At 53.4% G+C, this 14103-nt stretch overlaps 1 protein-coding gene across 4 annotated transcripts in view; it reads left to right on the top strand.

The window, feature by feature from the left end:
- The window catches only part of ILF3 (interleukin enhancer binding factor 3), a 39211-nt gene extending 33473 nt beyond the window's left edge, over positions 1 to 5738 (top strand). For 2 of the 4 annotated variants that reach the window (XM_073016954.1, XM_007995245.3), the window contains exons 18-19: positions 702 to 1064; positions 2545 to 3215. In XM_073016954.1, the coding sequence (XP_072873055.1) occupies positions 702 to 1064; positions 2545 to 2678 (497 nt within the window). In that variant the 3' untranslated portion in view covers positions 2679 to 3215. Of the gene's footprint in view, positions 1 to 701; positions 1065 to 1912; positions 2042 to 2544 lie in introns of all 4 variants that reach the window. The other 2 variants (XM_007995244.3, XM_007995243.3) reach the window with 2 other exon arrangements.
- Positions 5739 to 14103: the final 8365 nt, after the last annotated feature.

The raw sequence follows: 14103 nt of genomic DNA, 5'->3' as shown, positions 1-14103 counted from the left end.
GGGGACAAGGAAGGGGCGTCGGGGACATCAGGGCTGCAGGTCTAGGCCTCACCTGGCTGTCCTGGCCCCAGCCGTGGCCAGTCTTCCCCCACCAGCCAGGCTGGGGCTTGCTCACATCCTGAGTCACGTGCTTGCACGAGTATCACAAGGGAGGTGCCTGCATCATTGACTAAGTCTCAATTTGTCTTCCATGAACCAAACCAGCTCAGACCAGTTGGTCTCAGGATGATGACGGTCCAGGGGCCTCTTTAAACAGTATCTCTTGGGGATTTCCAGGCCTGTGCCTGTGGAGCCTGTTTCCAGCACAGCAGGGAGGAGGGGGGTGGCTGCTGCTTCTCTGGGGCTTTGCTTTTCCTGTCACTATTGGGATCTCTGGGTAGCCGTCAGCTAGCTGTGAATGTCGTCCCGCGCTCGGAGTCCATCTCATTGTAATGTTGACATCCGCTGCAAAAGCTGCTGGCGCGTGCTGCTTGGCAAAGTCCCATTGTTGTCATCAGCTGCTGGGTGAGTGGAGCTGAAGGCTGGGCCAGCCTGAATGGCTGCGCTAAGGACCGGAGCCACTGCTCCTCTCCCTCCTTTTTCTGCTGCCTCTGACCCGGGCTTGTGGGTCAGCCTTCAGGACCCATGGCTGCCGCCTGCCCTTCCCTCCCTTCCCCCTGCCCTTTCCCGTCCTCCGCCTGACCCACTGCCTCCCTGTTTAGGTCAGTTCTACAGCAACGGAGGGCATTCTGGGAATGCCGGTGGCGGTGGCGGCGGGGGCGGTGGTGGCTCCTCCGGCTATGGCTCCTACTACCAAGGTGACAACTACAACTCACCGGTGCCCCCAAAACACGCTGGGAAGAAGCAGCCGCACGGGGGCCAGCAGAAGCCCTCCTACGGCTCGGGCTACCAGTCCCACCAGGGCCAGCAGCAGTCCTACAACCAGAGCCCCTACAGCAACTATGGCCCCCCGCAGGGCAAGCAGAAAGGCTATAACCATGGACAAGGCAGCTACTCCTACTCGAACTCCTACAACTCTCCCGGGGGCGGGGGCGGATCCGACTACAACTACGAGAGCAAATTCAGTGAGTTGGCTTCCAGAGCTCCTTGGCTGGGCCAGGGTCCAGGCCCCAGCAGTGCAGCCCACGGAGTGGCGGAAGCTCGGCACTGCCCAGACCACTGGCCGAGGGTCTTAGGAGGAGGACACGTGGTGTTGGCTGTGGGCGGGTGCTAGGAAGATGGGGCGTGGGGCCCCTTGGTGCCGTCTTCGCCACTTTCTCTGGTGTGTTCTCCGAAGGCAGGGGTAGCTGAGGCCTCTGTTTCTAGGCCCTGGCTGTGGGTGAGGCTGCAAGGTGACTTCCTGGGACTTGATCTAGAGAGTTTTGCATCCAGCCCCTGCAAGAGCCTGATCTCTCCACCACCGCCTCTCCCGCTTCCTCATGCACAGACCCAGCAGGCCCAGGCTGCACCAGTGTCCCGGTGGGGCTGAGTAGGTGTGTCCTTGGGACCCAGAAGCTCTCAGCAGCAGGCCAGGGACTTGACAGAGGCTGCACTGGGTGTGCGGGTCAGAAGGGGGTGCTGTTTGTCTGGTGCTGCTGGCTGAGGAGAGACAGCTGCTGGGGTCTCGTGCACTTCCTCAGCTGCTGCTGGGAAGTTTGGGCTGCAGGAGCAGTTGAGAAGGCACCCCACAGCAGGGCTTTGGAGCTTGGTGACCAGCCCAGCCCAGGGCCAGGTGACCCTGCAGGGCTGCAGCTGGTTCCTGGCACTTATCTGTTGGGCTGATGTGCGACATTGAAGCAGGCAGGGAGAAGAGTTAGAGGCCCAGGGTCTGGGCCAGGGGCCGGCCGTGTCTGAGGCGCACCACAAGGCCCCTGGGCCGCCCCAGTTGTGTGTTTCCTGGGGCCCCTTAACCACCCTGTCTTCTTTCCCCCAGACTACAGTGGTAGTGGAGGCCGAAGCAGCGGGAACAGCTACGGCTCAGGCGGGGCATCCTACAACCCAGGGTCACACGGGGGCTACGGCGGAGGTTCTGGGGGCGGCTCCTCATACCAAGGCAAACAAGGTGGGCCTGGAGCCCCTGGTGGCACAGCATGGGGGCCCGGCACCTGCTGTGAAGCGGGATGTGGACCTGGTGGGAGCAGACGGCAGCGTGGGCAGGGCTGCAGTGGCAGGTGGGCCCTGTGAGAGAGAATACGCACTTGGGTGCACTGGCAGCTGCTAAGACTTTCGGGAGCGGCTGGAGAGCCAGCAGTGTCCCTACTCTTAACCCCTGGTACCTGTGTGAAATGTGGGTGACACGGAGGTCAAACAGCTGTTCCCCTGGTTCTGGCCAGTAGCTCAGCTGTGGGCTCAGGTAGCTTCCCCCAGAAACAAGGGTCACAGTGGTCCCACCTCTCGGAGTCTTGGTGTCAGCCTTGTCCAGTAATGTGTGGTAGGCAGGCAGAGCCGCATAGGAGGCCACGAGTCTTGCCCACCTGCATCCTGGCCGAGTCTTGGGTGTGGGCTGCCTAACCTGAGCCCCACTGGCTGGGCCCCTCGGCTCTAATCCACCACTCTCTCTCCTAGGAGGCTACTCACAGTCGAACTACAACTCCCCGGGGTCCGGCCAGAACTACAGTGGCCCTCCCAGCTCCTACCAGTCCTCACAAGGCGGCTATGGCAGAAACGCAGACCACAGCATGAACTACCAGTACAGATAAGCCCCCGCAGGGCGGAGATTTCTACCTTCTGCACTTACTCCCCATCAGAAGATCGAGTTTTATGCATCACAGTTAACATGTCAGCTGGCCCTCCAGGCCCCCGCCCCCACCCCGTCCACGTTGCTGTGTCGTGAGGTGCAGCGGGTCACCCTGTGGCCCGTCCTGTGACCTATATTTAGCCGTGTTTGGGACTCCGTGTCTTCAATGGTTTGTTAGTTGCCATTACAACTTTGTCTGGGTAGAGTTTTTGAGTTCTTGCAGTTCAGTATCCCTCTGTCTATTCACACTTGGTGTTAGTGGTAACTCCGTTTGTCTTTAAATAGTTACGGAAGGGATACGTCATTTGTTAATGCTTTTGTGAAGTGAGTTAAACGAGCTTTCTGTATTTTAATGCTTTAGTGTTTCAGTTTTATAAGTGAAGATTTTATTTTAAAAACCAGTGGGAAAGAGTGGGGGGTTTCTTTTTATGTCTGGGTCATTCAGGCAGTACATCTGAATTAAGCTGAATGTAGACAAATAAAGAAAAACAAAACTGCACCCGTCTTAGGCCTGGGTGTCTGACCCACCAGCAGCGCAATGAGCAGGTTTCCCCGCTCTGTCCCTGCTCGGGGAAAGCAGGGCGGGCCAGCAGGATGCTCCCTGGTCCTTAGAGAGGGTCCAGTTCTGGCCTTCTAGACATTTTACTCATGCTCAGCGAAGGCTGGTTGCTGGTCTCCTGGGCTGTGTAGACCCGGTGTCCCACCAGGCTCCAGGCTCCCACCGTCCGCAGAGGGGCTCACAGTGCCCATTCTGGTCTTGGGGAACCCATCATAAAACAGGCAGGCTTTTTCTGCTCCCTGATTTTGGTGTGGTTCTAAGTACACCAGTGATGTCCTCTGTAGGGGCGTGCCTGTGGTGGAACACACAACCCAGTTAGACAAAGAAAGGGCAGGTGAGGCCTGGGTAACCCCAGCCACGGATCGTCAGTGGCTGGAGGGAGTTTCGTGTCTGTGCTGGAGCTGCAGCCTGCTCGCCATCTGGAGGCTCAGCAGAGTGGGGAGTTGGGGTTCTCACACCAGCAGATTTCCCTAGAGCGTGATTCTCCCATCTGAGGCAATCTCGCCTCCCAGGGGATATTTTGCAATGTTTGGAGGATGTTGTCACAGCTAGCAGGTGCTCTGGGATCTAGTGGATACAGGCCAAGGATGCTGTCAAGCATACTATGCTGCCCAGAAGAGTGGCCCACAGCGGGGACCTGCCCTATTGCAATATCAGGTGTGTGGAGGTGGAGACCCCACGCTAGAACAGCCCTTCTAGCTCCACCTTGCCTGGGGAGGGAGGAGGAGCTCTGATTTCAGGGCATTGCTGGGATTGCCTTTCCCCAGGATCCCTGTCGGCCATTCGGGAAGAACTGTACTTGCCAAGCCTGGGACCACACATCTACAGAGATCCTGCTTTGTTGACCTGAGCCCCAGGCCTTGGCCTCCTGTGCTTGGGTAACCATGGCCACTGGGAAAAGTGAGGACCATTTTTGACTCAATCATTCAGCTAATGTAGAATATCAATTGTGCTTTCAAAGGATGAAGATTTGCTTTCTTGGAGAAGTGAAAGAACAAGTTGTGTGCTAGAAAACTGTTGAGGAATTCTCATTTGTGTTAGAGCAGAGGAAGTCCCAGATACCAAGTGGCCCCTCCCAGGAAAGGGTGGGAGAAGAGGACCTGAAGTACCCTGAGATCCTAGCAGTGCACACAGTGGAGGGATGAGGATGGATGAGTCCTACCCCCAATTTTGATGGGATGTGTTCATGTCCTGTCTCCTCTCTTGGACATATTAAGGGGTTGGGACAAGAAGAGACTACTGTGAGATCAGCAGACCTTGTATTTGAGGAGAGAATACCAGCCTGTAACACCCATGGAAGGGATGCCTCCTGGCCCCACCTGCCAAATACCTCCAAACTCCGGGCAGGCCTGCATTCTCAACACAGGACTTTCCTTGCAGTTTCCCGCTCAGTGATCGCTACCAGGGTCGTTTCTGAATGCAGACCCACCACGAGGGACGGATTCCATCCGCCCGCCCTGCTGCAGATCTGCCGCACAGCAGGCACGTGTCTTGGAGAGAACAGCTCTGAGCACAGCATCCTTGGAGCCCTCTGTCCGCTCAGGGGCCTCACTGGTGCTGATGATGCCGTCATGCCGCTTGCCTGTGACAGTATCCCAGCTACAACAGGATGCTGGGTTCAGGAAGATGTGGCTATCACCTTGAGCACTGACAATGGCCTTCCGGGCCAGTTGCCTTCCAAACCCAGGAAGCTGACCTGCAGGAGGGCCTACAAATGGGCCCAGTAAGAGCTAGGCAACAGTTGGCTTGTGATGAGACACCTCGACGCTTTGGGTGGACGGTGTCCTACATGAGTTGATAGGATGGGGTGCTTGGTGGATGGGCCATGGAGGTCCGTGAGCGGGAACTGGGCACACACCATCCCAGAGGGCTCAGGATGCCCCAGGAGGGAAAGAAGGGCAACAGACTACACGATTGGACATGTGTGGTTGGCTGGGATGAAGTTGGAGGGAGGGCCGGGGGATTGGTACTGATTCCAGGGAGGAAGTATTGGGGCTTGATGAACTATGATGAAAGGAGGCCTCTCAGCCGTAACAAGGGGCACATCCAGGATTTCCGCCACCCTGGATTTAGTAGAGCCAGTAGGCCCTGGTTGTCACTCTGGGCAGGGATGCTGTCAGCCCTGAGGGTTGCCACCCACCTGTTTGTTGCCCTCTGTACTGGCAGGGAAACATACACCCCTTGTCTCACCACCAACTTTGCTTGTGTAGTCAGTAGGGCTGGCCCTGCCCCAAGGACTCACTGCATGTACCTGGACCCCTAGGCCTGGCCTTTGCAGCAGAGGTGGCAGCTTCTGGATTCCAGCTGCAGCTGTGAGCCCCGTGCTGGCTGTGCACTGCACGGGCCTGAGACCGATGGATACAATGTTGGGCAACAACTCAGCCAGCCTGATGGCAGGCTCAGAGGCTCACTCTAACCCATCCCAGAATAAATGGAGACTTCATGTGTTCATTGTTTCATTCACTCAACATGCGTTCGTTCATTTTTTTTAAGAGAGACAGGATAGACCTGTAATCCCAGCACTTTGGGAGGCCGAGGTGGGCAGATCACGAGGTCAGGAGATCAAGACCATCCTGGCTAACACGGTGAAACCACGTCTCTACTAAAAATACAAAAAATTCAAAAAAAAAATTAGCTGGGCATGGTGATGGGCGCCTGTAGTTGCAGCTACTCAGGAGGCTGAGGCCGGAGAATGGCGTGAACCCAGGAGGCGGAGCTTGCAGTGAGCCAAGATCATGCCACTGGACTCCAGCCTGGGCAACAGAGCAAGTCTCCATCTCAAAAAAATAAAAAGAGGATATTGCTCTGTCATCTAGGCTGAAGTGCAGTGGCATCATCATAGCTCACTGCAGTCTTGAACTCCTGAGAGCTCAAGCGATCCTCCTGTCACAGCCTCTGGAGTAGCTGGGACTACAGGGCTGTTCCTCCATACCTGACTACTTTTCTTATAGAGGTGGGTCGCCCAGCCTAGTCTCAAACTCCTGGACCTTAAGCAACTCAGCTTCCCTATAGTGGCTGGGATGACAGGTAGTGCCACTGTGCCCTGCTGTTCTGTTTATTATTGGGTGATGATTACATGTCAAGTCCGGTGCTGGTTGCTGGGAACCTGCTCCCAACCCACATGGCTCTTCCAGGCACAAAGAGGGCTGTGTCACAGTGGGACAGGGAGTGCCTTGTCAAGGGTTTCCCTTCAGGTGAGAAAGGATGGGTGAGTTGGACCCAGGAGTGTTAGGAAGGGAAGGGGAGGCCAGGCAGAGGGAATAGCTTGAGCAAAAATTCAGCTGGGGTATGAGGATGGGCTTTAAGAAGCTGAAGTCAGATGGGTAGAGCATTTTGGATGCAAAATGAAGGAATGCTGGGAAATGAGACTGGAGGTCAGTGGGATCTTGAGGGCCCCCAAGTTGGAGGGCCAGGCACAGGAGTGCTTTCTAAGGGCAGTGGGGACCCATGGATGGATTCTGACCTGGGAAGACCTCAGGCCCTTTCAGGCTTCCCAAGAATATTATTTATTTATTTATTTTGTTGGCCAGGCTGGAGTGCAATGGCGCAATCTCAGCTAACCACAACCTCCGTCTCCCGGGTTCAAGCGATTCTCCTGCCTCAGCCTCCTGAGTAGCTGGGATTACAGGCATGTGCCACCACGCCTAGCCAATAGTGTATTTTTAGTAGAGACAGGTTTTCTCCATGTTAGGCAGGCTGGTCTCGAACTCCTGGCCTCAGGTGATCCACCTGCCTCGGCCTCCCAAAGTCCTGGGATGACAGGTGTGAGCCACCACACCCGGCTATTTATTTTTTAAGATAGAGTCTTGTTCTGTCGCCAGGCTTTGTTGTTTAAGATAGAGTCTTGCTCTGTCGCCAGGCTGGAGTGCAGTGGAGCGATCTCGGCTCACTGCAACCTCAGCTTCCCAGGTTCAAGCAATTCTCCCTCAGCCGCCCGAGAAGCAGTAACTACAGGTGTGTGCCATCATGCCCAGCTAATTTTTGTTTTTCGTTTTTTTTTGTTTTTTTTGTTTTTTTTTTTTTTTGAGACGTCTCGCTCTGTTGCCCAGGCTGGAGTGCTGGCCCGATCTCGGCTCACTGCAAGCTCCGCCTCCCGGGTTTACGCCATTCTCCCGCCTCAGCCTCCCGAGTAGCTGGGACTACAGGCGCCCGCCACCACGCCCAGCTAGTTTTTTGTATTTTTTTTAGTAGAGACGGGGTTTCACGTGTTAGCCAGGATGGTCTTGATCGCCAGGATGGTCTTGATCTCCTGACCTTGTGATCCGCCTGTCTCGGCCTCCCAAAGTGCTGGGATTACAGACTTGAGCCACCGCGTCCAGCCTCGTTTTTTTTTTTTTTTTTTGAGACAGTCTTTCTCTATCGCACAGACTGGAGTGCAGTGGCATGATCTCAGTTCACTGCAACCCCCGCTTCCTGGGTTCAAGTGATTGTCCTGGGTCGACCTCCCCAGTAGCTGGGATTACAGGTGTGCACCACCCCGTGTCTGGCTAATTTTTTGTATTTTTAGTAGAGACGGGGTTTCACCATGCTGGCCAGGCTGGTCTCAAACTCCTGACCTCATGATCCACCCGCCTTGGCCTCCCCAAGTGCTGGGATTACAGGCGTGAGCCACCACGCCCAGCTGAAACAGTATTTTTTAGACAGGGTCTTGGTCTGGTGTGCAGTGGTGCCATCATGGCTCACTCATCCTCCTGAGTATCTAGGACTACAGGCCACTGCCTGGCTAATGTTTGTTTTTCTTCATAGATTCAGGGGTCTCAGGTTGGTGTCCAATTCCTGCCTCAAAGCTTCCTCTCTTCGGCCTCACAAAGTGTTAGAATTAACAGTTGTGAGCCACTGCGCCTCAGTACAGTTGTTTTGGTTGCTTAGCTGAGTGGGTGTGTGGGAGAGGTGAGAATAGGGGCCCTGGAGACCACAAGAGGCTTGAGTTCTGGAACATCAGAGCTGAGGTTTACAGTGATTTTTGCGGCCGAGTACACTGGTTTTGATAAGGGAAGCGCTCCCAGACTCGAGGGTTAAAAACGGTATGTCAAAGAAAAGGGGCCCATCTCATTCTCAGGGAGACGATCATTCTCTCCACGGAGTAACCAAGAAGTCCATGAACTCTTGGGCCAGTGCGTTTGTCTTCTCAAAAGATCTGGCGCCTAAAGTCATCTTGCTTGGCAGCGGGGCAGTAGGTGGGTGGCAATGTCACAGAAGGACAGTTCACACACGTCCGATGAATAAACTGGAGAAATCCTCCAGGCTACCGAAATGACCACCCAAACTCAGAGCTCCAAGGACCCTTATTTCATTCAGCAAAACCCCTAACTCCCCTCTCCCGAATGTTCTGTATTCCTCAGTCAGTGCTCAGAAGTCCGTATTCTGGACCCAGGACCTCAGCACCCGCTCCCTAAGGCCAACCACATAGTCCCCTATTTGGGGCCTCCCCTGAGCAGTCGCGGGCGATCCCAGAGAAGGCAAGGTTGGGGATCTGACAGCCCCGGTCACGCACCTGGGATGCTGCGCAAGCCTCCATGTGAAGAGCGCGGAAACCGCCCCAGGCCCAGCAGCTGCAAACCACCGCTTCCAAACTTCCCGCTGGTCCCTAGGCTCCGGGTGCCCACCGCGCCTTCCTTCCTTCTTTGCGCAATTAACAAGCTCCGACTCCAGATGGGATTTCGCAGGCCCCGCCCTGTGTAAAAATTATCTTCGTCCTGGGGTTGTCAACAACCTTTTTTTTTGGAGACGGAGTCTCCCTTTGTCGTCCAGGCTGGAGTGCAGTGGCGCCATCTCCGCTCGCTCAGTGCAACCTCCGACTGCCTGGTTCAAACAATTCCCCCACCTCAGCCTCCTGAGTAGCTGGGATTACAGGCAAGCGCCACCACGCCCGGCAACAAACTCTTCTAATTGGCCGTACTCGCCGGCCCCGCCCTCACAGAGTGTGCCACTGCGTGGAGCGCGCCGCTTCTCATAGGACGTTTACGCAGGCTCCGCCCCCTGATCGGCCGCTTTCCTGGTCTCCAGGCAACGCCTGTGGCGCTGTCCACCGTGCTGAAGCCGCACACCAAGCACCGCCTCTAGCTGCAGGCACACGGCGCCCCCAGCTCTCCCAACAGGGGCCACTAAGCCTCCACTGCGCCCTATCCCCAGTTTATCTCTTGGTGATAGTTAGAACCCACTTCCTTCCACGCTGACTGACAAAGCCCTACTGTCTCATCCAGCTCAGAGGAAAACCCGAGGCTTCCCACGATTTTGTGCCGTCACCTCCACACCCTCATCTGCTCGCCTCCAGCCACACTGACCTCCGTGCTGCACAGCTGACAATCCAGACACATTCCCACCTCCAGGCCTTTGCTGTTAACTGTTCCCAAGGCCTGGAATGCTCTCTCCGATTCGGCATGACTCCTCCATCCTACTTTCAGGCCTTAAATCCCACCTTCTCAGTGAACCCAGCCCGGACTATCCTGTCCTACTGAACACATTGACCTCTCTATATATGTATGTATGTATATAATTTTATTTTTAGTGTTTTCGAGACAGGGTCTTGCTCTGTCGCCCAGGCTGGAGTGAGGTGGTGCGATCATAGTTCACTGCAGCCTCCACCTCCCGGGCTCAAGCTATCCTCCTGCCTCAGCCTCCCGAGTAGCTGGGATTACATGTGTGCAGCACTGCGCCCGTATAATTTTTTATTTTTAGTACAGACGGGGTTTTCGCCGTGTTGCCCAGGGTGGTCTCCAATTCTTGGGCTCAGGCAATCCACCTGCCTCGGCCTCCCAAAGTGCTGGAATTATAGGCATGAGCCACTGCATCCGGACTGGAATATATATATATATATATATATATATATATATATATATATATTTTTTTTTTTGAGACGGAGTCTGGCTCTGTCGCCCAGGGTGGAGTGCAGTGGCCGGATCTCAGCTCACTGCAAGCTCTGCCTCCCGGGTTTACGCCATTCTCCTGCCTCAGCCTCCTGAGTAGCTGGGACTACAGGCGCCCGCCACCGCGCCCAGCTAATTTTTTGTATTTTTAGTAGAGACGGGTTTCACCGCTTTAGCCAGGATGGTCTCGATCTCCTGACCTCGTGATCCGCCCGCCTCGGCCTCCCAAAGTGCTGGGATTACAGGCGTGAGCCACCACGCCCGGCCGAAATATATATTTTTTAAGTGGGTGGATTAAGCTGCTTGTTGATAATTGTTGAAGCCGTGTCATTGGTTACAAGGTGATAACTATGCAATTCTCTGTACGTTTGTCTATGCTTGAAAAGTGTGTAATAAAGAATGTCAGGGGGCACCATGATCTCCAGGAAGGGCAGAGAACCAGCATTGGGGGCCACACGGCCAGTGATGGTACCCCAACACCCACACCAGACATAGCCCAGTGAAGAAGCCTCTGTCACAATGACTAAGTACAGAGAGTATAGTTGATGCCACAAGGATTACTGTGGCTGGACACCAGATGTGCAACCACCTATAAATTTCCTGAGTGTAGCTTCAGTTTTGATATAAACTGTTCTTATTTTCATGAATCTCTGTAGCATGGATGTAGCTGCCTCCAACTCCTGTCCCTAGTGTTTTCTAGCCCAAGGGCCTGTTTCTCCTTACCACTGGCTTTTGATCCAAATTGTGAATGGCAGAACCTGAGCTTGTGCAGCCTGGCGGCAGGGCAGGCTGGGAAAGTAACTGTCAATTCTGTCAATTATAACTTCTATGGAAAGGCAGACTTAGCCTTAACAGATATGACATTCTCTCAATGCAGGGGAGTATGATGGGGGTCAGGTGTTAGGTGGCCAAGAAAAGCAGGGGTTATACTAGCTTCAGAACAGCAAATCCAGGCAACCCTTAATCCAATCAGCCATTCATCCAATCATGGTGATTGCGTTCTAAAATGCAGAGGATTCCCTCTAACATTCCGGAAGCTTCCGATAACCAAGAATGGCAAGCAGGTCAGAGCTCCAAGAGAAGTTCACCCAGAAAGGAAAGAGGCTCACATTGGATAACATAATGAAATGCAGTTTTTGAAACCTAAACCACAGAGCGACAACATTGGCTGCACACAGAAATTCCTTGAGGCTTGAAACAAAAAACAAAAGAAAACTGATGAGTGAGTCATCCCCATAGATTTTTTTTTTTTCTTTCTTTCTTTTTTAAAGAGATGATGGTCCAGGTGCAGTGGCTCACGCCTGTAATCCCAGCACTTTGGGAGGCCGAGGCAGGTGGATCACCTGAGGTCAGGAGTTTGAGACCAGCCTGACCAACATGGAGAAACCCCGTCTCTACTAAAAATACAAAATTAGCCGGGCGTGGTGGCCCTTGTCTGTAGTCCCAGCTACTAGGGAGGCTGAGTCAGGAGAATCGCTTGAACCTGGGAGTCGGAGGTTGTGGTGAGGCAAGATCACGTTATTGCACTCTAGCCTGGGCAACAAGAGCGAAACTCTGTCTCAAAAAAAAAAACAAAAACAAAAACAAAAAACTCCACAGGTAATTCCATGTGCAGCCAAGAGTGAAAAACAGTGGTTCTGAAACTTGAGTGGGCATCAGAATGAGATAGAAGGCTTGGCAAGAAGCAGATTTAAACACATATTGGCCAGGCACTGTTGCAATCTTCCTGCCTCAGTCTCCCAAGTAGCTGGAATTATGGGTAACTCTTTAACTTTTTTTTTTTTTTTTTTTTGCCATGTTGCCCAGGCTGGTTTCTAACTCCTGGGGTCATATGATCCACCCACCTTGGCCTCCCAAAGTGCTGGGATTACAGGCATGAGCCACTGCGCCTGGTAAACGTTTTTGAAAAATAAAAGTATTAGCTGGGCACGGTGGCTCACACCTGTATCCCAGCAGTTCAGGTCAGGAGTTCAAGACCAGCCTGGCCATCATGGTGAAACCTCATCTGTACTAAAAACAAGAAATAGCCAGACGTAGTGGCTCACACCCGTAATCCCAGCACTTTGGGAGGCCAAGGCGGGCGGATCACCTGAGGTCAGGAGTTCAAGATCAGCCTGGCCAATATGGAGACACCCTATCTCTACTAAAAATACAAAAAAATTAGCTGGGTGTGGTGGCACATGCCTGTAATCCCAGCTACTCAGGAGGCTGAGGCAGGAGAATCACTTGAACCTGGGAGGCAGAGGTTGTAGTGAGCCAAGATCGCGCTATTGCACTCCAGCCTGGGCAACAAGAGCAAAACTCCATCTCAAAAAAAAAAAAAAAAAAAAAAAAAAAAAGGCTGGGTGCGGTGGCTCACGCCTGTAATCCCAGCACTTTGGGAGGCCAAGGCGGGCGGATCACGAGGTCAGGCGATCAAGACCATCCTGGTTAACACGGTGAAACCCCATCTCTACTAAAAATACAAAAAGTTAGCAGGGCGTGGTGGCGGGTGCCTGTAGTCCCATCTACTTGGGAGGCTGAGGCGGGAGAATGGCATGAACCTGGGAGGCAGAGCTTTCAGTGAGCTGAGATTGTGCCACTGCACTCCAGCCTAGGTGGCAGAGTGAGACTCCGTCTCAAAAAAAAAAAAAAAATTAGCCAGGCATGGCAGTGGGCACCTGTATATCCCAGCTGCTTGGGAGGCTGAGGTAGGAGAATCACTTGAACGCGGGAGGTGGAGGTTGCAGTGAGCTGAGACTGTGCCACTACACTCTATCCTGAGCAACAGAGTGAGACTCTGTCTCAAAAAAAAAGAAAAAGAAAAGAAAAAGTAAAGAAAGGATGAGTGTTGTAGACAAAAGCAGGTGCAAAGGCCCTGAGGTTGCCTTGCTGGTGGGCAGGGGTGTTTTCCAGGTGTGGCCTTACTAAGGATGCCCCACCCTCTGGGCAACTGGCATCCTTAGCCTTTCTTACAGGATAGGAGGCTTGAGGCTCTCGGAGACACCCTCTTGGCCAGAGTAACCCAGTTTGACAATTGAAAGGACGTCTTCTGGGACAATAGCGCTCTCTGCTGGCCAGGATAGACATCAGATCCAGTTGTAATGATAACAATTACTATATAATATTGTATATTATTATCTTTTTTTAGGGTTTGAGTCTCACTCTGCTGCCCAGCCTGGTGTACAGTAGCCCGATCATAGCTCACTGCAGCCTCCAACTCTTCAGCTCAAGTGATCCTCCTGTCTCAGTTTCTCGAGTAGCTGAGACTACAGGGGCATGCCACCACACCATGTTAATGTTTTTGGGTTTTTTTTGCTTTTGTTTTTGATTTTTGAGATGAAGTCTCGCTCTGTTGCCTGAGGCTGGAGTGCAGTGGCTCCATCTCAACTCAACTCTGCGTCCCGGGTTCAAGCAATTCGCCTGTCTGAGCCTCTTGAGTAGCTGGGACTACAGGCATGCACCCCCATGTCTGGCTAATTTTTTAATTTTTTTTATTTTTATTTATTTATTTTTGAGACGGAGTCTCACTCTGTCGCCCAGGCTGGAGTGCAGTGGCCGGATCTCAGCTCACTGCAAGCTCCGCCTCCCGGGTTTACACCATTCTCCCGCCTCAGCCTCCCGAGTAGCTGGGACTACAGGCGCCCGCCACCTCGCCCGGCTAGTTTTTTGTATTTTTAGTAGAGACGGGGTTTCACCGTGTTAGCCAGGATGGTCTCGATCTCTTGACCTCGTGATCCGCCCGTCTCGGCCTCCCAAAGTGCTGGGATTACAGGCTTGAGCCACCGCGCCCGGCTAATTTTTTAATTTTTTTAGCGGAGGGGAAGTTTCACCATATCGGCCAGGCTGGACTCGAACGCCTGACCTCCAGTGATCCACCCACCTTGGCCTCCCAAAGTGTTGGGATTACAGATGTGAGCGCCTGGCCCATACCCTGTTAATATTTTTAAATTTTTTTTTTTTTAGATGGAGTTTTGCTCTTG

Source organism: Chlorocebus sabaeus, chromosome 6 (genome assembly GCF_047675955.1).
Source record: "Chlorocebus sabaeus isolate Y175 chromosome 6, mChlSab1.0.hap1, whole genome shotgun sequence".
Lineage (NCBI taxonomy): Eukaryota > Metazoa > Chordata > Mammalia > Primates > Cercopithecidae > Chlorocebus > Chlorocebus sabaeus.
Note: the sequence above shows the minus strand (reverse complement) of the source record. Positions and strands in the feature narration are given on the sequence as shown.